At 41.7% G+C, this 26,756-nt stretch overlaps 1 protein-coding gene across 1 annotated transcript in view; it reads right to left on the minus strand.

The window, feature by feature from the left end:
- CPVL (carboxypeptidase vitellogenic like) overlaps positions 1-26,756 on the minus strand; it is a 113,674-nt gene that overhangs the window by 64,370 nt on the left and 22,548 nt on the right. Inside the window, exons 4-7 of the mRNA XM_029233214.1 lie at positions 11,046-11,160; positions 10,001-10,059; positions 8,512-8,591; positions 3,180-3,246 (exon numbers count right to left, since the gene is read on the minus strand). Of these exons, the coding sequence (XP_029089047.1) occupies positions 3,180-3,246; positions 8,512-8,591; positions 10,001-10,059; positions 11,046-11,160 (321 nt within the window). The remainder of the gene's footprint in view (positions 1-3,179; positions 3,247-8,511; positions 8,592-10,000; positions 10,060-11,045; positions 11,161-26,756) is intronic.

Below are 26,756 nucleotides of genomic sequence, written 5' to 3' on the forward strand. Positions count from 1 at the left end.
AATCTAGCGGCATTATTTGTTCAGGAAATTAAGAGTTCACAAGAGAAAAGATTTCCCTTTCTTGAAAAATCTATTACAACATTTTTTATGGTGGCGGACACAGGGAGGGTGGGTTGGTATTATGTTAAAACTGCAATTGTATACAGATGCTTTAAGAGTACATCTAGGTAACTACAGTTGAGTATCCAGTAAAGCAAAATATCCCCAGAAGTGGTCTAATTTAAAAACCAACCCTTCTGATTGTAAGACGAAAAGCAGAGGCCCAGAGAGGTCACAGAACTTGTCTGGAATCATCCAGAGAGAGGCAAAGCCAGCAATGAACCTCAGGTCTCCTGATTATTAATCCAGAATTCCTTCCACTTCTCCATTCTGCCTCCTAGCCTTAAAACAGAAAGACCAGGTGGGACAAAGTAGACTAGAGAAACACAGCATTCTGCCAATAATAAACCATCAAGGCATTATTTAGTGCTCTACCTTTTAGAAAAAGATGTGCCCCCAGATTTAATGTATCTTGTGTGGTTCTCATGAAGATGCTGCTGCCTGGCAAGTGCATCTCCATCCCAGGCTCTGCCTGCCCTCATTCCCGTCTTCCTTCATCACTTGGAAGGCACAGGTTTCCTTAAAAGTATTCATCCTGGCAGCAGAGAATATAAAAAGAAAATTGTCCTTTGCCACACACATTCAGAAACTACATGCATGAAACCACCAGGCAGACATGAGATAGACAAGTCAAATTTTTCATTTGGAATTTGGTAGCTTTGCCGAAAGTTCAACATGATGGTTAACAACATTGTCACATTATTTGCAAGACGAGGAATTACACACTAAGCAGATCACTCTTCTGTTGGTGGTGGAGAACTGGGTGTTTTCCAGGGTTGCTACCAAAATGACAGGAGTGTCACTTCCTCCATCCCCCTGACTCCAGTTATTAGTTCTGGAATGGCCATGGGATTCAAATGGATAATGAGATTCAGGTATATGGTGGAATTATTGGGAAAGAGAAGTTAAGCTGGTAGGCTATACCTAGAGCTCTGGAGTGGGTTGGAGAGTCAAGGGCACAGGTGAAAAGAACTTATCTGAGAATGAAATCAGTGAAGTGCAAAGCCAAGTGAATAGATGGAGAGAACATGAGACAAGATCCTGATAAGGTCTGAGCAACCAGATCCAGCCACACCTGAGGCCAACAATTCAATCCCCTGTTTTACTTAAGACACTTTGAATGGGGTTTCTGTCACTTGCAAGCAAAAGAGCCTTGACTAATACACCCATATTTATCCTTCAAAATCCAATTTAATTGCTGTCTCCTCTGTTTGACTTTTCCTGAGGATCCCATATTGAGAGGTAGCTATTTGCTCACCTTATACTATTTGTCTTTACAGCTACTTCTCTAACTGTTCTCTTCATTCTGTATGGTTAGACTCAGATTTACAGTAGAGTTAATGTCTTAATCATTGACTTTCTAATACTTGTCCAAAGCCTCAGACATAGTACATGCTCAATATATGTGTGTTGAACTGAATTGAATTTGATTCTCAATACTGTTTCAGGGAACACGGAACCCTTCAATGGCTTCCTATTACACTTAGAATAAAGTCTAACCACTCTGCCATGAGCAACAGGGCCCTACACAATCAGCCTGCCTCTCCCATCTAAGCCCCTTCTACAGTGGCTCAATGCTTCTCCTTGAGTGCACCAAGCCTGTCCCTACCTCAGAGTCTTTGCATTTGCTGTTCCTTCTTCCAGGAAAGCTCTTCTCACAGATATTACAGAGACCACTCCACTACGTCACTCAGGAATCTGCTCAATTGTCTCCTTACCGAAGAGACTTTCTCTGACAATCTTATCCAAAATAACACTTCCATCACTCTCCAGCCCTCACCCTGCTTATCTTTTTCATGACATCTTTTTCAGACATATCGCTGCCTGACCATCTGGTACATATTTATTTCTTTCATTATCACTGCTTTCACCTCTGGAATGTACGAATGCAGGGATTTTTTTCTGTTTTGTTCACAACTGTATTCCTAGCACCTAAGAATTTTTGTGTTCTCAAAATATTGGCTGCTGTACATTTTTAAAATAACCTTAAATTTAAAAGGATGAAAAATAGCAAACCTTAAGATTGAAACCAACATATGCAAATGAACTGTTCATTAAATTGTAACATAATCACCCTGGAAAAAAACAGAATTAATTCCCTGCTAGGGCAGGGAAAGTACAAGATAATCCTATAACTTATAACTAATTTGTGCCAAAGAGCAAGGAAATGCTCAAAGGCTAACGGGGACAAACGGGGACAATGTGTCAAAAGGACACAGGAGCCAGCCTGAAGGGTTCCCATTGACCAAATACAGGAAAATACAAGCATCAAAACCAATAATGATAGCAATAAAATTTAACACAGCAAACAGAATTTACAATCCATGAGTCCCCAGTGATATTTTTAAAGTACATATCAGAGAAGAGGAAGAAGGAAAGGTGTTCTCTACAGAAGAATGCCAGATGATATCTAAAGGAAGATAGATCAGAAAAATCACCATTTTATAACCCCCAGTATAATAACTGATTCAGACAGGAATCATCAGTGGGTGGATGCTAAAACTACTTGGTGACATATTTGGTGTGTGTGTTGGGGGAAACAGATGTTCACATGGTCTCAGATTATTTATTAATTTCAAAGGGAAAATGGTACCTTTTCAATGGTGAGATCTGGCAGATACCATCTTGACTAAGTGACCAGTAATGGAACAAAGATGTTATATGCCTTCTGATGTGACTGAATAGAAAGTAAACAACATCTTCTATGTGGTGTTCTTGCCAAATGTTTTCAGTGAACCTAAGCATTGGAAAAGAGTCAGACAAAGTCAGAAAATGGGACATTCTACAAGGCACCTTGGCTAGACTCTGGATAATCATCATCACAAATGACAACAACACCAACAAAGACATGGTACCGAGACAGGACAACCCACTGTGATATATGAATCTTTACTGGGCACTGAATTTTTAAAACTATGTTATGGAGGACATCTGCGGGATAATTGGAGAATTTTTTATATGGGATGAATTAATATTGATGTGTGTGTGTGTATATACTGAATGAATAAACCACAAGTGTCATAATATATTTCAGTCCTGAAGATGTTGGAAGCATGCAAGAAAACATGACTTCAACTCACCTCCCCAGTGGCATAAAAGTCATTGTCTTTATAGTCAGAGAACAACTGGAAAAACTGAGTAAGTGCACTGCAAAAAGAAGAACAACAATAAAAATCACACGGAATCATGCTACACAATTTCACCCTTGGACAATAGGCTCCACATTTGAATTAAGATACTATTATGCTATAAGTTCCTGTAGGCATTTTTTCAACGTCTCATGTGCATAACACTCCATACTCTGTGGATGGTTAGAAGAATACTTGTGGGCTTACTTTGTGATACTCAAAGTTGAGACAAGTGAACATCAACACTCTGGGAAGGTTTCCAATTCCCTGGGTTACCAACTTGGATCACCCACCTGTTGAGGGGACCCTTGAGCAAAGTGCCACAGGCTTTCACCTATTACTTAGCAATTTGTGGAGTTAGTTCTGCAAACCTTATGACCCCATTAATCTCAGGTTGCGGTGAGGTAATGGGAACCTTAGTTGCTTACCAACCTCTCTCTGTGGGGAAGCTGAACATTTCTATATTCTAACGGGGCTCCCAGCATTTCAGTGTTTTAATAACCAAAGAACAGAAAAGGTGTAAAATGACTGTAGTCTAAGGGAAAACCACCAAATGGTCACAGACATTGAAGTAAATGCACAGTGGCCTCCAGGGTCAAAAGAATCACATTTAGGAAAGAATGCCAACAGCCACCTTGGTAAGCTGAAATAAATTTAAACAGCCTCCAGAAATTATTTTATAATAAGCAAGAAAAGGGTGGATTATTGAATCATTCTCTACTTGAACAAAATCTTTCAGAAAGGAAACAAAAACTTGTGAAACTCAGAAGCTTTATGAATGTTTTGACCCAGATTGCAATGCCTGAGAAACTAGGCAGGGTTTCTGTTCCAGTTTCCTGCTGAGGGACTAAAAGCCGTAAACCAGCCAGTGAACATGAAAGGCAAGGAGGCCCTGCAAAACCAGGAGAAAGAGAAAGTTCAAGGGTCACCCAGAGGCAAAACTGGGTCATTACAATCACCGTGATCCTGGAAATACTTAATTTTCAAAGGCTTCACAAAAACCCACCATTAAACTCTACTGTAGAGTTTCAGTTTATTTCTCTGTTTATTATTTATAGTAACTAAAATCTTTGTAGCAACTAAATCTGGGAAGCTGCATTATACAGCGTCCATGTTTGTGCTGGCAATGAGCTAGCTTTAGAGCTGATATAAAAATAGGAGTTTATTCTCCAGCCTTCCCTCTCCAAACTTCAGGCTAAAAACTGCTTGCCTTTCTCTCTGCCTGCTAGTTGGAAGGGCAATAGACATTTTAATATAGTAAATCTGAACTAAGCCTTGTGCTTTAGCTTAAAGCTTATTTCCTTAAAGAATTTGTTGGAGGATTGTCAGGGCTGCTAGATTTAGCAAATAAAAACAAAAGATGTACAATTAAATTTGAGTTTCAGATAAACAACAAATAATGTTTCAGTATAAATATGTTCCAAATGTTTCATGCGACATACATAGATTAAAACACTATTCATTGTTCATCTGAAATTCAAATTTAACAGGGCATTCTGTATTTTATCTGACAATCTTAGCTGAAGGAGATAATCTCCTAGGTTGCTTCCAGCCTGAAAAAGCAGGATTATCTAGCTGAAGTTTCCAAGGCAAGGTCCCACTTGAGGAAGCTATCACAGAGATTTAATTTCACAGTAGGATATGAACAAAAATTTGGCTAATCATAGCAAGGCCTTAGTAGGTCTTTCTTAAATGGGAACGAAGAATAAAAAAGATAAATTTAGTAAGTTGCACATACATATATCATTTGCTCATTGAACTGTGTTTTCATCAAGGACTATACCATTATGTGGTGAAGGGTTGTTTCAAAATAATATCTAGAATCATGCTCACATAAAATTGCAAATTTTAGAAGTAGAAATGCCAAAATACATAAGGCATAATACATACACATGTGTGTGCCGTGCACTCCATGCATTTACTCAGGCACAAGCACCACATGGCACACAAGGCATGCCTCTTCCAGGTGTTTCCATTTGACGACCTTGCTGGCATTGTGCCAAGGCCTTGTCAATTTGAGTCAAATTTTAGTCAAAGGCTACCTGGTGGCAGAAAGGTACATTAAAGGACAATAGGATGAAACACAGATTGCAAGGGTGAATCAATAGGAGAAAATACTCCTCAGATAATTTTTTTAAAAGGGAAGATGGGTTCGGGGCAGAGAAGATAGACGTAAATGATAACGCATTATAGATCCAAAGACAGCCTTGGACTTTGGTCAGCTCTAGTGGAGTCAGGGTGATAGTAAATACAAGACATCCAGGAGAACTGAGGTTAAAATAATCTCAGCAGAAGCTCCGTACCAACAAAAGCCAAACAAGGTATAGCTTTTGTTGCTGACAGGCTGAAAGAAGCACAGCAACAAGAATCTCGGTGGTTTCGTTCTGTTGCATCAGATCAGGAGCCATCCTCTGCATTCATTCATTCCACTTCTAGTATGGCCAGGCCATGATCTCTGCCTGCACCCATCATGCAGTATTGTTCTAATTAAATATATGAAACCTGTTTCATAGTCACACTGTCATGAAGCTTTGTTTAGCAATACATACTATCTACCATGCAAACCAATACGTGGAATAGAATAGCAGCATTTCTGTCTGGCTGCTAAGAAGATAACTTCAGGCACACTGGGAGAGTGGGGACTGGGGAGCTTGCTTACTACTGTATCAGCAGCACCAGGAACCATGTCGGGCACATAGTAGGCAATCAAAAAATAGTGGTACATGCGGTGGAGTGGCTGGGCCCATGAGCCACGGCTGCTGAGCCTGCACGTCCGGAGGCTGTGCTCTGCAACGGGAGAGGCCACAACAGTGAGAGGCCCGCGTACCACAAAAAAAAAAAAAAAAAAATAGTGGTAGAGGGAGAGTGGCACCAGCTGGTCTACTCCAGTTAGAAAATTTATTATTCTTTAGGAAATTTATATATTTTTCTAAACCAGAGAGGCATTGTGGTCCTAAACACATTCCAAATAGAAAAAAAAAAAATTTAAACATCTTGTTAGTGAAAAAGTTTCACTTCCAAACACAAAGAAAAGCAGCCTAAATGTGAATGTCAAATGTCTTTAGGAGTCTCCTTACAGCCGTGCACTAATAATAGTGAAAAGGAATTGGATTTTCAGAAAAAAAGAAAGATGGTTTTCAAAGGGAGAAAAAGAATGTTCTACTCTTTAAACCAATAGTAGACAATTTATAGGTTTCAAAGCGACCTTCTTATTCCAAACACCCATCTGGACAGCTGGAGAGAAGACTCTAGTCACAAAGGGAAACAAATAGTGCAAACCATAAAGGAAACAGCTGAAATCAGTTTTCTGCACTACTCTTGATTAACTACTTTCCAGTTCTAAGAGCCTGAAGCAAAAAGAACTAAAGCAGCTATAAACAATGGATGCTTTGAAATAGGTTCTCTTTACATGTCTTGCAAGAGGAGATGAACCACATGTCAGCAGTAAATATCCACTCAGAGGGTCAACTGGAAGCTGTGACCATCTCTGGGGGAGGGGCAAGAGAGCCAGAAAAGGAAGGGCAAGGGTGCAAGGCTCGGGCTTAGAGGGTCTGATGCATTTCTTTAATACAGACCCTCCGCCCTCAGGGTGTTTGCTAGTTAAACAACTGAGGTTGTTTGGATTTAAGCCAAAAGAGGGTTGGAGTAGGAGGAGGGTATGGGGGAGAAGTAGGTTTCCGATCTGAAAAATGAGAGCTCACAGTCAGTGCTAAATGAGAAAGACATGGCGCTTGAGTAAACTTGTAAAAGACAGCCGGCAGGATTATGTCTGTGGCGGGAAAAAGGAGGTGCGTGAGCTGGGGGCAGGGAAGAGACCCCTGTCAGGATCTGGCTAATCTGCCCCCAGGACCCATTCATTGTATCTGGAAGCAGAAGTGTGGGTCCTATCCAGCCCGCCTAGAAACTGAATGAAAGTGTTAAAATAATGGGACATGTGGCAGATGAAAGTGTGCAAGACAGACAACAACCATATCATTTTCTGGGGCAGCAGAGAAGAGAGAAAAATCTCTGGGAGAGAGGCCGGAAGTTCTTCCTTCCTCTCCCCCACTCCCACCCCTCCCAGCCATTGGCCTTGGGGAGAAAGAAGAATAAAACGGAAAGCTTTTGTCAGAGATCAAAAAACTCTGACTCCTATTAGATTCACTTTCACTTTGGGGATTGGTTGGGTTTGCTCACCAAGTAATTAGCAGAATGAGTGTTTGGTAAAAGTGGGGGGCAGGGTAAAGGAGCTAGTTAACTCTTCCTGGCCACTAGGATTCTTTTAGTAAATTATTACAATGCGTAAAGGGGTGCCCTAGTGATCTGAAAGAATCCAGGACTTGGTCTCTAGTAATAATTTACAGACTGAAAAAAAAAATGTGACCGAATAAGAAAGGTCACTTACTTTAAAAACAAGTACTAAAAAATAGCTATAATGAATGTAAGGAAAAGAAAGGAAGACATTATACGTATACTGTTTGATCAGGCTTACAATGTCACATTTTCCTTAATTTCTTTTTTAGTAAAAGAATAATTTTGTAATATGAAGGGAAAAGTAAGAGACTCGCTAACAAGCTGAGCTTTCAGCCTGGAAAAGGCATGAAGGAGAAACACAAGAGTAAAAAACTGCATTTTGTGAAGGCCACAAAAGGAGGAATCCTGGGAAAGAAAACAAACAAACATCCAAGATGTTGTTTCCTGGCAAGAGCGAAGTTCAATATAATGTTGGAAAGCAAGCAGAAACCTCTTCGGCATCTAGGTGAAAGGTTGGAAAATCATCTTTGGTTGAACAATTCTGCTCTGTTTCCATTGTTTTTCAAAAGCTATGTTTACAAAATTAAAATTATGCCTTAAGATGTCAGTTCTTCTTGCTACTTTCTCTACTTTCATACTTATCAATGATAACGTAATAAAGTGGAAAATAGGCCGTGTGTGTGTGCGCGCACACACACACCTCACATGGAAGTATTCTTAAAAGATCTTCAGGAAATGGACTATGAAGACCAATCAATAATACTTCTAGGGCTTCCCTGGTGGCTCAGTGGTTGAGAGTCCGCCTGCCGATGCAGGGGACACGGGTTCGTGCCCCGGTCCGGGAAGATCCCACATGCTGCGGAGCGGCTGGGCCTGTGAGCCATGGCCGCTGAGCCTGTGCTCCGCAATGGGAGAGGCCACAACAGTGAGAGGCCCGCGTACCGCAAAAAAAAAAAAAAAAAAAAAAATACTTCTACTACTGGAAGAATTTTCCTGTTGAAATAGAAAAACGTTTGGTCTGAAGAAGGCTGAAAGAGTCAGGGCCTTTTACCTGTATAAGTCTCGTGCCACATCGTCCTCATCCACTGCATATCCCTGGAGATGTTCAGTAAAACTGAAGCCTGTGCCCACCTGAAGGTGAAATAAATAAGCAGGTATAAACATAGAGAAATACATGTCCTGCTGAGAGATACCACCTGAGAAGGAAATCAATCTTATTCCAAAGGCCATGACTTTGACCTCAGATTTTTGCCATCACCCACATGCACTCAGCCGTCCACGCAGGAGGATGCTGCATGTCACCTAGGTCCCCCTTCCCTCCTCCAAGCCCAAACAAAAGAGCAGCGCAAAGCTCTGCCCTGAAGTCAGTGACTGAGCTGTGCTGATCCTGCAGCGGGGACCCTGCCAGATGTTGCTTTAAGAACAAGAAATTCACCTTTCCTGGCTCCTGCTACAGTATCAAAAGACCCCAAGTTGCCTCCTCTCTGAAACCTGGAGGGTGCACTGCTCTGCCTGCTAAGAAGGAACTTAGGCTGGAGATAAAAGATAGTTGTGTGTGTGAGTAGTTATTTTTTCCCATTTCTTTATTTATGGAAAATATGGCCACTAAGCCCTTTCACCTTCAGCAGACAAGGGGCTTTAAAATAAAGATTAGCTTTAAACTAATATTTCCTTATACCTAGAAGTTCATGGACAACTGAGCTGTAAATCAACAGAAGAAGCTACTATTTATTTTGGGTCAATAATATACATAAGGAATGCACCCCCTCCACACACACCAGTTGTAAATATTTTTGCTTTTGTTTTTTCTCCAAACACCCAAGAGAACAGGACATTTAATTAAACTTTTATTTAAATATGGTATTATAGACTAGGAAAAAGGATGGTTGACAAAACATGGGGGAGGGCAAGAATGTTGGAATTTTTCTCCCTATTTTTCTGTTTTATCTTTGAACCATCTGGGAAATGAAAGAAGTTAGAGGAATTAGTTAGAGGACAAAGAAGATACCCCCAATCTGCAGAAGCTGACCCTAAAGTTACTTTCCTATACTGCAGTTTATAGGATTTAATTTCATAAGAACTTCCCAAGGAGAATTCCACCTCTTGCTCCCCCTGAGATGAGGCATTCTGTTCACTGTGATAAGTGACGGGGGCCAGTTTTGACTTTTTATATCTAGAACTCAGTTTGAAAGATTAGGACTTCCCATACTATATAATAACCCATGCTATAGCGAAACCCATAGCATCAGGAGAAAGAAACTAATCCCTTATCCTGGATGGTATAATCCAGTGATCAGGACATTTTATAAGATTAGAAATGAGGGAAGGAGAGAAGGCAGCAAGTAAAACCCCCAAACTTGGATGTAATGATACATGTTAGAAAAGTTAAATTTCAAATGTGTTCTTTAAATAGACAATTATATTTTAAAAGGAAAAAAATTAAATCTGTATTTTTTTTCTATTTCTTAAATGTACTTAATGAAAGAAAAAAGACAAGAGAGACCAACACTGCCATTTCACAGGACCCTGGGGATACTCACTGGATTATCAATGTAGAGCATGGAAAATATAGTGGTCCAAGGAAAGTCTCTGGCACGCACTAGTAAAGCAGAGAAGAGGTTTTAGACTGGGTCATTAATAAAACATCCCATCTAATGCCTAGCTCTGGTTAGGAGCCCAACACGCCTACCTGTCCTCTTCAGGTGAGCGAACCCTTGGTGTCCCTCTGATGTTGCATTATACTCTCATAGTAGGGAACAGATACCGGCACCTTTTTCTTCTCCCCTCCTCTCCTTTACTTTTCCCAGAACCAGAGAGTTTCTACATCTAAGATGAACTTTGGAAACAAAACCCCGTGCAACTGGTTCATGCAGAAACACCCATCAGCCAGGGATGTAATAAACCCATCTGTCCAATTGGGTGAATCATCCTTAATGTCCAATTCTCCAGAATCTGCTTCCTCCCATCCAATGCTGAAGAGAACCACAACTTCAACAGAATTGTGTACATGAATATACTGAGTCACAAACTGGTTCACCCTCCAAATTCCGACCCAGGGAAAGTAAACAGTCTCCCATCCCCACCAAAAAAATGAGATGGAGGTAAACCTGGGTTAGAGCTGGATGTGGTTCCTTCTCCATTCCTTCCTTCATGCCAGCCCCAGCCCTCAGTATCTTGCTTCCAAGATATCCGATCATTCATGTGACTGAACCGTACAGTGTTCAGTTCATGTGAATAACCAGGGATATAATTCCACCCATTTGTCCTACGCAAAAGGGCTTACCCAAATAGTAATAAATACCAACTGTTTTCATAAGCCCGGATTGCTTGAGTCAGGAGGAGACTGGCAGAACAAAGCTTGGAACCTTTCACCCAAATTTTAAGGGAGAAAGCAGCCCAGCCAGGACACGCACCCTGGTGGCTCCTCCTTCTTGGACAAACGTTGCCAGAAAGTTATGTTTTTATAATCTGGAACTGTAAAGCTATTACTAGTGGCTCACTGTTCACTCTAAGTTATTTCTAGAGCAGATATAAGGTTCAAATGAAAAACTCTCCACGGGAAAACAGAGTCCAAGCAGCGCTTACCGGTCATGTTTCTTGTGACAATATAAGGTCCGTGTTCCACAAAGAGTCCAAACATGGATGAGCCTCCCGGCCCTCCCTGCAGCCAGAGGACGACTGGAGCATTCCACGGCTCTATCTAGAAGGGACAAAGAACCCAGTGACTAAATAGAGTGGTAAGGCTGCAGAATATATCCAAGCAAATTTACCCCAACCCTCCGTCTTTCACAGCCTTGACTCATCTAAGTCTCATCAAGCCTTCCCAGACCCCAGTGACCACTCTCCACTGTCATCTCTTGTTGTTTTGATTTAGTAGTTGTTTCATATGCCGGTATCTATCTTGTGCAGTTAAGTCTTTTCTCACTAATGGCCATAAAAGCCACAGATTGTAGAAGCTTAGCCTTTGTGTGCCCCTAGACACCCAGCATACTGCCTAGGGCACGGTTAGATTTTTTTAAAGCTCTTTAAACTTTCTGGGGACTCTTCCATTTGACCAACATATTCCCAAAGAGGCACAACAAAGAATCCATCCTCCTCAGTGACAATTTTCCCCTTTCACTGAGAGCCCAAATTGCCTTTCTGATTTTATTTACAGAGAAGGTGACCACGGAGATAACAGGAACTTCATTCAACATGATGAAACTGAGAAGAACAGAGACAGGCCCTGAGCCATCTAGTCCATGCAAACAATAGCAACAAAACCCTGAAAAAGGTATGGATTTATTTAGGAGATGTGGCTGATGTAAATAAGGAAAGGTCACTGGCAGGGTTGGGATGCTGGAAATGAGCCACTGGTAGTGGTCAACACCGTCACCCCTGATGACAGAGTGGTCTTTACTTCTTTCACGCAGCTCCTCGCAGGGGTCGGCACCACGCTAGGAGGAGGCCCTAGCAGAGCAGTGAGTGAAAAAGACAATTCCTTGCCCTCTTCAAGCTGACATTTCATTGGAAATACTGACAGTAAATAAATGAATAAATACGAGGATTAAAGAGTGTGGAGAGGAAATAAGGGTGATGTTAAAAGAGCGAGTGAGGGCAAAGAAAGAGGCATTTCCTTTGGACACAGTGATCAGGGAAGTTCTCAGTGAGATCCTGAGAGTGAAGTTGAGACGTGGAAGCTGAGAAGGATCCAGCCACAAGGAGAGCCAGGGAACGATGCTGTAGATGGAAGAAATCCTCAAGACAGAGAAGAACTGGGTGGCAGAGCAGTGAGCATGGAGGTTGCCTGGCCCTACATGAAGCCTTGGGAGCAATCTGCAAGAAGCTCCACTTGGTCTCCACAAGGCTCAAAGCAGAACCTGATAGTGAGTCCTCATTGGATGTCATGGCTCATCTGATGCGCAGTCAGTCAGGTCTGGCAAGAAAGGAGCCTACTGCTTCAGCCCAGAATGAAATCCTGCAACCTCTTACTTAGCCCAGTCACACAGAGACAAATCAGTGTTGCATTAGAAGGTCAAAGTGGATTGGCTCATCCACCTGGATGATGTGAGAAGGCCGTGGGCAGAAGGCAAGATGAACTCAAGGGGAGGGGATCTGGGACCCACAGCCAAGAACCTGGAAGAAGAGCTGATCTTACAGGGTTCTAACCATGAAAACAGCAGGGACAGAGGGATTTCTCTTATCTGGTCACCAAATATCTACAGAGTCCTTTGGCAGCTTTGGGGAGGGGCCAAGGGAGCGGGCTGAAAGAGTGGCAGCGGTCAGAACAGCTGTGAGCTGGAGAAAAGCCTGCCTGGGAGGGGCCACCTGGGATCCACTCTCCAGTGTTAAGGAATTAAATGAGATAATATAATATTTGTAAAGCCCTTGGAGCAAAACCTAATGCATGATAAAAAGCACATTAAGCACGAATGATTATTAAAACTAAGGAAGCAGGTAGAAAAAGTTGGAGCCCAGAGTCAGACTGGGAACTCAGATCAGGGCTGTCGCTCCAAGAGTCAGCACAGTGTAATGGATAAGTCTTGTGAGCTCTTGTCCCAAACTGGATTCCAATCTGGGCCACTAGCTGTGTGACTTTAGGCAAGTTGCCTAAGTCCTGTGGACCTCAGTTTCCCCACCTGTAAAATGGGGATCAATGATAGTACCTATGCCATGTGGTGGCTGGGAGGACTAAGTAAATTAATTTTCATAAAACCCAGTGAGTGGCATATAGTGCCTGTTCTACAGATGTTAGCTGTTGCTACTGGGTTGGCCAAAAGAGTTAGTTCGGGTTTTTCTGTACCATCTTATGGAAAAACCCGAAGGAACTTTTTGGCCAACTCAATATAATAGAAAAATACTAGGAATTTATAGACAGTTTTCATGTAAAACATCTATAAATGAGAGAATAGGAAAAGTGGGTCGTTTGCTGTTTATTGTCGTTCCTTTGGACATCTTCCCTGGTCAGTTTTTCGCTAGTTGGTTCTCTTGCCTCAAGTGTTGCAAATGTCTATAAAGAATTTAAGAGAACCAGAAACTTATAAGTTGAAGCAGAAAAAATTAACATCAAAGCTGGACTTTTAAAGTCACTGTAGGGAAGCAGAGTGACCCTGGAGCTGGTAGCCAGACAGGTGCTGGTTCTACTTGGCCACGTAATAGCTGCGTAATCCTGGGCCTCAGATTCTTCCAGCCCTCTGCTGCCTCATCCATCAAAGGGCAATAAATGCTCAGCTCACAGGCTTGCCCAAGGACCGTACTGAGAAAATGTATCATGAAATGATATTGTCAACTCTACTGTGCTGAATAAATATAACTACCTCTGCCCTAGACTGCCTGGCCCCAACTGTGTGTTTTGTTTGAACAAGTGATTTTTATCTCCCCTCCAATCCTCTATCTTGCTATTCAATATCACTCCTCAGGACCACCTTCCACTTGTATTCACTCAGCAGTAGAAGAGTATTAGAGGTGGAGACAGGATGTGAGATACAGTGAGTCCATCCATTCCAGCAGACCTCCAGCCCCCCACTTCCTTCCTATCGTGCACATGAGCTTCTAGAAGCCCTGGAGAGTTACCCATGAGCCACTGGTTCTCAACCTTGGCCACCCATTAAAATAACTTGGAGGGTTTTTTTTTAAAAAAACTACTGCTTAGGCCCAAATCCCAGTGATTCCAATTCAACTGGTCTGGGGTGAGGCAGGCATCAGTCTGTTTTAAAAGCTCCCAGGTGGTTAAATGTACAGGCAGGGCTGAAAATCTGTGAGGGTGATAGAGAGTTTGCCCTCTTGGGTGCCCGGGGCCCTCTGATCTCCACCCTATCCTCCCCTGCTTTTCATGTCCCTTCCTGTGACCTGGCACAATGATGGGACCTCCGGGCTCTCAGAAAAATAGGCTGACCCTGAGAGGCCACACTACAAAGTCAAGTCTAACACCTCAGTGCCAAACATCTTTATTATGTGACTTTGAAGCACAGGACACTGAATTCTTGGAATGCTTAAATAATAGGAGATCTGCACACACACCTCCAACCTCAGCTGACCCTGCTCCTCAAATTTACTTTCCTGAAGGAGGTGAATGAGCTCAACAACCTCTGAAGAAGCTCATTTTTAAAAAGAAAACTCCACGCACACATCTTCTTACCCTGATGAGCCAACCAACCTGTGAACTAATACTACCCTTATCTGGAACGAAATGCAAAAGTCAGATGCTGGAAAAGAAAGGTTCACATGTACATCGCAAAAAGTTAGTTATAACACAGCCTGCGGACTTCTGTAATATGCTGTGACATCACAATGTCATGACATATAACAATAATCATGTCAATAATAATGGCATAAAGTTATTATGTGATAATTCCTTGGGTGATATATTCAGCTCTCAGTTGTGAGAATGAAACCCCTCTCCCACTCGCTACCCCCCATTTAGGAAAGAATAAAAGTAAATGAAGACACCCTGAACAAAACCACACTGCAAAACTTAGGATCAAATGAAGTAAGAAACAACTGCTTCACTTCATTTACAGATTTACAAAATTCAGGACTTTTAAAGTACTTATTATTTTGAAACTATAATTCAAGAGTGTATGAAACAAGAGAGAGAATGTGTTTATTTTTGTCCAAATTTTGAAAAATTTTACTTAAAGCTTTTCATATTATAAAGAAAGTACTTATTCTTAATTTTTTTCCAAAGAGGGTATAAAAAAATTCCCCCTTGCCCCACCAATCCTATTCCCTAGAGATGATCATAGAAATATTTAGTCTTCCAGACTTTTCTCTATACCCCACCTCACCTCCCCACATGTACATATACATGTATCTTACAGATGTTACATATGCAATATACATAAGCACTTTTTTTTTTTCAAAAATAGAATCAGGCTATACATAATATTCTGTATTTGCTGTATTCACTTAACAACATGTTGTGGAAATATCTTCGTATCAGTACATATTATAATTTGGCTGAAGAGTCTGACACTCTGAATTTACAACAATGTATTAATTCATTTAACATATAACATGAACAGGCATTATTCTAGGGCTGGGGATTCAGACCAGCTCCACTCATGGACAGGAAGGATACTTAATAATTAAGAGCATAGGTTTTGGCACCAGACTGCCAGGGTATGAATTCTAATTATGTGATTTTAGAGCTGTGTGACCTTGGGCAAGTTACTTAACGTCTCTGTGTCTCAGTGTCTTCTGCTTGAAAATAATAATAATGATGTCTATCGTACAGGATTGCTGTGCAGATTCAGAGTTAATATACGCCCAGCAATTGAACAGCTCCTGACATGTCTACTTAAGTATTAACTCTGATTATTTTTCTGGTAAGGTGGGAAGACGGGTAATAAATAAATAAGTGGGTGATATGAAAGAGCAATGGAGAGACGTTAGATTGAAGACTTAAAGAAGTCCTCTGGTGATGGGCTAACATTTGAGCTGAGACCGGAAAGGTGAGTAATCCCCTATTGATAAAAATGTATATATTTAATTAAAAAGAAAATAAAATCTCTACTAATGACACATAGGTCAGAGTAGTGTAGCAAGAACTGATGATCAAAAAGAAGGGACAAGGAAATTCTAAATATAAAAGAAGGGACAAAGGAATCATAAATAGTTAAGTGAGAAGTCTTTCTAACAACAGAAGGGTGGGCACGCAGGTCCCACAAATCTGCCCTCTTCTTGGTGAGCAAGAAACTATGGCTTTGCCTCAGAAGTCCTTTTAATTCTTCTGGTGACCCCTGGTGGCCAATTCATGAACTTGGACATTCCTCCCTCAGGGTTTGTTCCTAAAGGAACAGCCCAGAAGGAGGCAGGTTATCTATTGTTTTTTAGATCCCTACTGAAGTAAATTTCAGTCTCTCACATTAGCACATTCCATTATTTATTCACTATGATAGTGAAAAAATCTACCCTATGCCTTAATAGATTGTCATTCGAAGTAAGTAAAACATTTATTTGGTTTAACATTCTGTACTTAAAGAGATTCTTAGAAACACCCGGCTTTTTCCTTTCTCCTTGCTTCTAAGTGAGCGTAGAGGAGACTCTATATGGGAACACTAATGAAATGAAACCAGTACTCAACCCTCCTGCCCTACTGCTTCCCACGTGGGTAGCATCCCCTTATGTTCTGAGTCTTCTTTTTCATCCCTGCTCCCCATCAAACCATACCCATCTTCGTTCCGCCCTCCCAGGCCCTCCTCTACATCACGTGGTAGAGAAAACCTTCTACTCAGGCCTTACACATAATCACTGAAGTAGTACAGTCATACATCGGGGCCAGGGGAGCACTAAACACTTGCCGATTTCAGTACTCTCAGGTAACAACATTGTATTTTACACAGAGGACTTGCTGGAGTAACTCTAGGGAATCTTAGGTACCCAACAAGTATTGGGGCAATATTTTCTGCCAATGCCTAGGGCTGGGTACATATTCTAGCCACCCTCTTCCTGAACCCCCAACAAGGAACACCACACTCTGTAAGAGAAAACAGCAACTTAACCACTATAGACCCAAATCAATGTACCACTTAAAATAAGAAGTGCAATTAGTAAATTAATTAAGGCCCCCTTCACACTTCTATATGCAGAGGCTCATCATTTTTGGTTTAAGTAATGTGTTCTGTCATAATGGAAGTCATTAGTACCCCAAGTAAATGTCTTGAAATTCCCCCGAGTATGTTTGAATGGACTCCCATTTTGCCACACAGATCCCAGTTCAGCTGCTACACTAATGGTACTAATCAAGACAGAGCTTTTTATTTAAAGCAATTGTTTTTGTGCCTAGAATTGTTAACTAGGTACCTAACAACATTTTTTAATAGTATTTTTAAATTAATTTATTTATTTTTGGTTGTTTTCGGTCTCCATTGTTGCACACGGGCTTTCTCTAGTTGCGTCGAGCAGGGTCTACTCTTCGTTGCGGTGCACAGGCTTCTCATTGCAGTGGCTTCTCTTGTTGCAGAGCATGGGCTCTAGGCGCATGGGCTTCAGTAGTTGTGGTCCACGGGCTTGGTTGCTCCGCAGCATGTGGGATCTTCCCGGACCAGGGATTGAACTTGTGTCCCCTGCATTGGCAGGTGGATTCTTAACCACTGTGCCACCAGAGAAGTCTCCCTAATAACATTTAAATTCTACATACATACTCCCAACACATGCAAACAACTTGCTTAAGACATTCAGTGCTTTTCAGGGGAATTTTACTTACAGTGGTTGGTTTCGACCACTCACTTAAAACTTCCTGTACAAGATTGTTGCCACTGCACTATCATACAACTAACTTTTCCAAACTTTTTTCTGTTTCTGAAGCCTCCTTACATCACTCCCAAGCTCCCACTGACTCTCAACAAGCTTTGAATTGTCTCATTAATTTCAGCCAACTCACATCCCACTAGAATTCTCTTTACCTTTCTCCTCGTTAACATTTCTACCTGGCTCTCATTCCTTCATGAGGTAACTCTGGCTTCTCTGTGCCTCCTTCAAGAAAGTTGGACATTAGAAGGAATGGGGTGAGGGTGTTAGAGAAAAGGCCTGACTTTCCTTTCTTATTGCATAGAAAGAAATTGCTGAAAAGGTTGCTTTCTTCTCCATGTTAAAATTTCATTTCTCAGGGCTTCCATGGTGGCGCAGTGGTTGACAGTCCGCCTGCCGATGCAGGAGACGTGGGTTCGTGCCCCAGTCCAGGAGGATCCCACATGCCATGGAGCAGCTAGGCCCGTGACCCATGGCCGCTGAGCTTGCATGTCTGGAGCCTGTGCTCTGCAACGGGAGAGGCCACAACAGTGAGAGGCCCGCGATCCTAAAAAAGAAAAAAAAAAAATTTTTCATTTCTCAAAGGGAATCAGGCATGCAAAGGTTTCTTCAAAGATTGGATATATCTATGGATGGTATAATCTGTAATTTATCTTTTTTAGCTACTTTCTTTTTGATTTGTCTCACTCCACCTACCTTCTACTTTTCTAGGTCTCTGATGCCATTAGTACATAGCAAAGAGAAGATAAACAGTGAAAGTTAAGAAGATAAATGTCTGTGACCTCCACATCTTTACTGTTACTAGTGGATCTGTAGCCATCCGTGGTAGACATATTTTAAGAGATCTGTCCAGACCACATTCCCTTCTCTAAGAATTGACTCTCCATTCACCAATGGAAAGAGCCCATTAGCCATGTTTATTATCACATGACCCAGCAACCTCAGCCTCAGCTGATTGGACCAAGAAAGAACACCTGACCCAAACTGGGCCAATCACACTTTGCCCCCAGGAGAAGTGCCAGTTAATCTCTGTTGATTGTACAATCCAAGGACAGATAGCCTTGGAAACTGTAGGGTAGCCATCTTCTGCCAAATGCCTGTAGAAGCAAAGCACATTGATCTGTAACGAAGCACAGATGAGTGACCCACTGGTCTCGAGAGAATAAGGCTGAGACAGAAAGACTGGCTGCCCTGGCTCCTGACGCCTTCTCAGCAAACACACAGTAAATTTTTCTATTTTTTTAACTACTATTTTTTCAACCCGGAAACACTGACCTTCAATTCTGTTACAAGTTCTAGTGTTTGCCCTGGCCTCCATCAGCCATGAGTATCATATCCAGCCCAGGGCAAGAGTAGGGGCAGAATGCCAGAGGGGTCTGCTTCCCCCTGAGCCACTTCCTCAGTGTTCGCCAAATGCCAGCATGCTAGGTAGGCTTCCTGTGTCCACCAAGGAACAGGGAGATTTTAACATAAAGGGGTATTCATTATAATGGGAGAATAACCATAAATATATAAAGAGAACTCTAAAGTGTATCCTGGGCTGAGGGAGAGTGTCCACGGATGGACAAACTCATAAGGTGGGGCACGGCCCTTCCCAAGGCTACGGTCCAGACCTTGTTGGGTAGCTGAGAAGTTCACTGAGGTGCCCAGGCAAAGCTGGCCAACAACCCCTGGGCAAGTAGGAAAGGCCTCCTGGACAGTGGGCTGTGGTGGCAGGGCCGGGAGTACAGAGGAAGTCAGGATGTTGGGAGCCTCCTTCCTTGAACGAAGGCACAAAACCAGGAGTGCACGGTGTCCACGTCAGGAGGGCTGTGGGAAGCCACTCTCCGGGATGCAGGTGGTCCAGGCTGGTGAGAGGGTGCCAGAGAAAGCTGGGCTGTAGGAAGCCTGCTCGCTGGCAAGACCTGGGATGAATGGTGCCTATCTTGCGAGGGCCATAGTCAGGTGGTCACTGGGACAGAGGCCAGACTGTAAGCTTGCTGAGGGCCTTCGCGGTCTGGGTGCCCAGCTAAGGCAGAGCGCCACTGGTCGTCCCTCCACACACACTGCTGACAGACTGAGAAAGCAAAACGCAGCACAAGGGGCCAGGAAAAGAAGCCAATTTCCTCCTGCAATGTCCCTCCAGCACCCTCTACTGTCAAAGCTTAATATCGTGTTCACTGAAAATTCAATACACGTTAAGTTGATCAGTTATTATTTGAACATAGGGAGTATAAGAAAATACGTTTGGAGATTACATTAGAGAAAAATGCAGGAACTAGTCCATAAGGAATCTGGTGTGTTTAATAAAGTTGTTTAAAAATTTATAATAGATTATACTTGTTCGTAGAAACCAATCTGGAAAGCATAAAACAGACAGAAAAAACAAGTTTTTTTAATCCTCCTAGCCTAAAATCATTGTGAACATTTTGATAGCATTTGTATTCTTGCTTTTACCTTATGATTTAATATGTAAATAAATTTGCTTTTGTCTTCAAAAAAAATATCGTGTTTGCTTTATAGGAAAAATATTTAAAACTCTAGTACTGTGGAGCAGGTAAGAGGGTAGAATTGGAGCCGAGAGGCAAAAAACACAAAAAAAACAAAAAAAAAGTACAAAAAACACAAAAGCGCACACACAAACACACACACAACCAAAAGAAAACTGGTACAGTAGTCACCACTCCAGAAGTTCTAGATGTCACAAGATATCACAAACATAGCCCAAAAGTACATGACAAGAGGCTCTATGAGCTATCTAATGCTGCACAACACGTCTCTAAAATTTAGGGGCTGAAGACAATAATAATCACTTATTATCTCTCTTGCTTTCTGTGGGACAGGGATTTGGGGCTATCTGGCTGGACAGTTATGGCTCAGGGTCTCTCATGAGGTTGTAGTCAAGATATCAACCAGGGCTGCAAGTTGTCTGAAGGCCTGACTCCAATGTTGACTGGAGGGTGGAGGCCTCACTTCCTCTCCAGAAGAGTTTGTCCATATGGCTGTTTTAGCATCCTTCCAGCATGGCATCTGGCTTCCCTCAGAGCGAGTGGTCCAAAACCCCAAGGCAGAAGCAGCATTGTTCTTAACGGTCCAGGCTTGGAAGTCACACACCATCATTTCTGCTATTAATGTGTGGGTCACTAAGGCCAGCCTTGATTCAGTATGGAAGGGGACTACACAGAAGAACACATACCAAGAAATGAAGATCACTGGGGACTCTCTTGAAGGCCAGTTACCACAGAGGCCACAAATTCAAGAGTTCATTCACAAACCAGAGTTCTCGGATGCTTTTATAACTTTGGTTGCACATTAAGGGATGTTTTGTAGGTAAGCCGACTAAAACTGTAGATACCACAGAATGTAAGACTGGGAAGGGACCTTAGGAATCAACTTTAACATCTTTATTTCTCTATGAGGAAATGGGGGCTCAGAGAGTATAAATGCCCTGTCCCAAGTTATATAGTGAGGAACCGCAGACCTGCAACTAGAATCCCAGGTTCCTGACCTCTAGTTCTCTCTTCCTAAATTCAAGTGCACGGACAACTGCACTGGAATCACTGTGGAGCTTGATAGAAATACTGATCCCTGGGCCCTCTCCAGATCAAATGAATCAGAATCTCTGCTGGGAGAGACTGCACACTGAGCTGGGGAATCTGTCATATTTGTAAAGCTCCACAGGTATGTCTGACGAGCTGTAGCGAATTTGGGAACTACTGCTCTCTACCACCCTGACTGTTACTGAAGCAGTCCAGACACCCAGAGGACGGAGTGAACTGAGTTTGTGCAGAGGCCCCGTGGAGCCTGATTCCGTGTCTGCACTCCCTGGGTGGGCTTTTCTACTGGCTTCCAGGGACCCTTGGGGACCTGCTCTCCTGCTCCCAGAGAGAATGCCTTCTGCTTTGGCCATGTGCATCAGAGTGGCTCACTGCCCCTGCACCGCACTGTGGATTTGTGGACCTGGACCGTGTTGCTGGATATCTTTTTCCAATGAAAAGGATGCTAATATCAAAAAACAATAATCCATATGTCTTTTTATATTCGTGAACATGAAAAATCCCAATTTCACTTTGTAATTTCCTTACCCAGTAACAATTAATCCACATTCTTGGCTGGCATCCAACTCCTTCCAATTTGGAATTGCTCCTTATCTCTTGCTTCTTTAACCTCCCCAATTGTGTCTGATTTTGTTCTGTAGAGTATTTGTGTTAATACGAGGAAAACTAACAATAATGATGATGATGACATAATAGCAGCCACTCTACTTACTATATATCTATTTTTATTTTATTAATATTTTTTTACACCTTTATTGGAGTATAATTGCTTTACAATGGTGTGTTAGTTTCTGCTTTATAACAAAGTGAATCAGTTATACATATACATATGTTCCCATATCTCTTCCCTCTTGCATCTCTCTCCCTCCCACCCTCCCTATCCCACCCCTCTAGGTGGTCACAAAGCACCGAGCTGATCTCCCTGTGCTATGCGGCTGCTTCCCACTAGCTATCTATTTTACATTTGGTAGTGTATATATGTCCATGCCACTCTCTCGCTTTGTCACAGCTTACCCTTCCCCCTCCCCATATCCTCAAGTCCATTCTCTAGTAGGTCTGTGTCTTTATTCCTGTCTTACCCCTAGGTTCTTCATGACATTTTTTTTTCTTAAATTCCATATATATGTGTTACCATACGGTATTTGTCTTTCTCTTTCTGACTTACTTCACTCTGTATGACAGACTCTAGGTCCATCCACCTCATTACAAATAGCTCAATTTCATTTCTTTTTATGGCTGAGTAATATTCCATTGTATATATGGGCCACATCTTCTTTATCCATTCATCTGATGATGGACACTTAGGTTGTTTCCATGTCCTGGCTATTGTAAATAGTGCTGCAATGAACATTTTGGTACATGACTCTTTTTGAATTACGGTTTTCTCAGGGTATATGCCCAGTAGTGGGATTGCTGGGTCATATGGTAGTTCTATTTGTAGTTTTTTAAGGAACCTCCATACTGTTCTCCATAGTGGCTGTACCAATTCACATTCCCACCAGCAGTGCAAGAGGGTTCCCTTTTCTCCACACCCTCTCCAGCATTTATTGTTTCTAGATTTTTTGATGATGGCCATTCTGACTGGTGTGAGGTGATACCTCATTGTAGTTTTGAATTGCATTTCTCTAATGATGTTGAGCATTCTTTCATGTGTTTGTTGGCAGTCTGTATATCTTCTTTGGAGAAATGTCTATTTAGGTCTTCTGCCCATTTTTGGATTGGGTTGTTTGTTTTTTTTTGTTATTGACCTGCATGAGCTGCTTATAAGTTTTGGAGATTAATCCTTTGTCAGTTGCTTCATTTGAAAATATTTTCTCCCATTATGAGGGTTGCCTTTTGGTCTTTTTTATGGTTTCCTTTGCTGTGCAAAAGCTTTGAAGTTTCATTAGGACCCATTTGCTTATTTTTGTTTTTATTTCCATTTCTCTAGGAGGTGGGTCAAAAAGGATCTTGCCGTGATTTATGTCATAGAGTGTTCTGCCTATGTTTTCCTATAAGAGTTTGGTAGCTTCTAGCCTTACATTTAGGTCTTTAATCCATCTTGAGCTTATTTTTGTGTATGGTGTTAGGGAGTGATCTAATCTCATACTTTTACATGTACCTGTCCAGTTTTCCCGGCACCATATATTGAAGAGGCTGTCCTTTCTCCACTGTACGTTCCTGCCTCCTTTATCAAAGATAAGGTGACCATATGTGCGTGGGTTTATCTCTGGGCTTTCTATCCTGTTCCATTGATCTATGTTTCTGTTTTTGTGCCAGTACCATAGTGTCTTGATTACTGTAGCTTTGTAGTATAGTCTGAAGTCAGGGAGCCTGATTCCTCCAGCTCCATTTTTCGTTCTCAAGATTGCTTTGGGTATTCGGGGTCTTTTGTGTTTCCATACAAATTGTGAAATTTTTTGCTCTAGTTCTGTGAAAAATGCCAGTGGTAGTTTGATAGGGATTGTATTGAATCTATAGATTGTTTTGGGTAGTAGAGTCATTTTCACAATGTTGATTCTTCCAATCCAAGAACATGGTATATCTCTCCATCTATTTGTATCATCTTTAATTTCTTTCATCAGTGTCTTATAATTTTCTGCATAGAGGTCTTTTATCTCCTTAGGTAGGTTTATTCCTAGATATTTTGTTCTTTTTGTTGCAATGGTAAATGGGAGTGTTTTCTTGATTTCACTTTCAGATTTTTCATCATTAGTGTACAGGAATGCCAGAGATTTCTATGCATTAATTTTGTATCCTGCTACTTTACCAAATTCATTGATTAGCTCTAGTAGTTTTCTCGTAGCATCTTTAGGATTCTCTGTGTATAGTATCATGTCATCTGCAAATAGTGACAGCTTTACTTCTTCTTTTCCGATTTGGATTCCTTTTATTTCCTTTTCTTCTCTGATTGCTGTGGCTAAAACTTCCAAAACTATGTTGAATAAGAGTGGTGAGAGTGGGCAACCTTGTCTTGTTCCTGATCTTAGTGGAAATGCTTTCAGTTTTTCACCATTGAGGACGATGTTGGCTGTGGGTTTGTCATATACGGCCTTTATTATGTTGAGGAAAGTTCCCTCTATGCCTACTTTCTGCAGGGTTTTTATCATAAATGGGTGCTGAATTTTGTTGAAAGCTTTCTCTGCATCTATTGAGATGACCATATGGTTTTTCTCCTTCAGTTTGTTAATATGGTGTATCACATTGATTGATTTGCGTATATTGAAGAATCCTTGCATTCCTGGAATAAACCCCACTTGATCATGGTGTATGATCCTTTTAATGTGCTGTTGGATTCTGTTTGCTAGTATTTTGTTGAGGATTTTTGCATCTATGTTCATCAGTGATATTGGCCTGTAGTTTTCTTTCTTTGTGACATCCTTGTCTGGTTTTGGTATCAAGGTGATGGTGGCCTCGTAGAATGAGTTTGGGAGTGTTCCTCCCTCTGCTATATTTTGCAAGAGTTTGAGAAGGATAGGTGTTAGCTCTTCTCTAAATGTTTGATAGAATTTGCCTGTGAAGCCATCTGGTCCTGGACTTTTGTTTTTTGGAAGATTTTTAATCACAGTTTCAATTTCAGTGCTTGTGATTGGTCTGTTCATCTTTTCTATTTCTTCCTGATTCAGTCTTGGCAGGTTGTGCATTTCTAAGAGTTTGTCCATTTCTTCCAGGTTGTCCATTTTATTGGCATAGAGTTGCTTGTAGTAATCTCTCATGATCTTTTGTATCTCTGCAGTGTCAGTTGTTACTTCTCCTTTTTCATTTCTAATTCTATTGATTTGAGTCTTCTCTCTTTTTTTCTTGATGAGTCTGGCTAATGGTTTATCAATTTTGTTTATCTTCTCAAAGAACCAGCTTTTAGTTTTGTTGATCTTTGCTATCGTTTCCTTCATTTCTTTTTCATTTATTTCTGATCTGACCTTTATGATTTCTTTCCTTCTGCTAACTTTGGGGTTTTTTTGTTCTTCTTTCTCTCTTACTATGTATCTAATAGCAACTCTACTTACTATGTATCTGACACCATTCTGAGACTTTATCATATTATCTCATTTCTCTCAAAGCCATTGTTCAGAAGGTATTTTGATTCTCATTTTAAAACAAGGAAACCAATGCTCAGAGAAGTTAAGAATGTGCCCAAGGAAGGTCACATTTGGCATAAGGAGTGGAGCCAAGGTTTTATCCAAGCCTGACTAACTCAAGAGCTATACTTTTCACAGCTGTTATCTATTGCCTTTCATGACTAGTTTTCTCAGGATCAACATGGGATGATCAAGAGCAAAGATTTCTCCACCAGAGACCTCATTTTAAAATCTAATTCTGCCCATTTCTAGTTGAGTAACTTGGGGCTAATTATCTAATCTCTGTAATCCTCTTCATCTGTAAAATGAGGACAGTAATTCCCTCCTCATGTGGCTTTAGTACGGTCTTAAGAAGAAAATGCAGAGTGCTTTATTAGCACATAGTCAACGTTCAGTTAAGAACAGCTATTTTAATTGCTAACATTTTTATTGGCTTCATTGTACTTTTTTTAAAATAAATTTATTTATTTATTTTTGGCTGAGTTAGGTCTTTGTTGCTGCACGCGGGCTTTCTCTAGTTGTGGCGAGCAGGGGCTACTCTTCATTGCGGTGCATGGGCTTCTCATTGCGGTGACTTCTCTTGTTGCAGAGCACGGGCTCTAGGCATGCGGGCTTCAGTTGTTGTGGCTCGTGGGTTCTAGAGCACAGGCTCAGTAGTTGTGGTGCGTGGGCTTAGTTGCTCCGTGGCATGTGGGATCTTCCTGGACCGGGGATTGAACCAGTGTCCCCTGCATTGACAGGCGGATTCTTAACCACTGAGCCACCAGGAAGCCCTTCATTGTATTTTTTATTCCATGCAAAATGCCTATTCATTTCTCTTGTAGATTGCGTCCCTAACTGCAGACCGATTTCAAGTTCTGGAACCCATTATGCACTGATTTGTATATAATAACAGGGGAGCCTCACAGAAATAACAGGAAAAGAAAATTAATTTCAGAAACAGCAGTCCAAAAAAATACTCAGAGGATATGACAAGTGTGGCATCCTTCCTGGGTTTTTCATTTTCTCTACCTTCAGTTTTTTTAAGGGGTCACTTCTCTCCTGATGATCATATCAGCGGCTTCCCTGTGACAGGCAACGAACTAGTATTTCTGCCAAATGAAAGGAACTCTCTCCCATCTCGGTGACCACTGCTTCTCCTTCTCGCATGCTTTATCTCCTTCACCTAAACTTGCCTGGTGCATAATTTACAGCCTGACTGGCTCCGCAGGAATGGTTGCCTTGAGGCCTTGGAGACCTAACTGTGCGTGTGGGCTCCCCTGTAAGGAGGTCTTGGAAAAATCTATCCCAGCTGCCATGTGGTGACACCTAGTACCGTCTGTGGTGACAGCTGTCAATGGTACCATCTTTTCATCTCTGCCTCTTCCTGAAGCTCAGTCTATCACTTCCAACGGAATACTATGTGCTTAAGCTCCCATCTTCTTTCCTGCTGTGGTGGTGTGGTGTTTATGTCTTAAGCATCTTCTTGCCTG

The sequence above is a fragment of the Monodon monoceros genome, unplaced genomic scaffold (assembly GCF_005190385.1).
Source record: "Monodon monoceros isolate NGI ecotype Baffin Bay Population unplaced genomic scaffold, NGI_Narwhal_1 Super_Scaffold_2, whole genome shotgun sequence".
In the NCBI taxonomy this organism is placed as follows: domain Eukaryota; kingdom Metazoa; phylum Chordata; class Mammalia; order Artiodactyla; family Monodontidae; genus Monodon; species Monodon monoceros.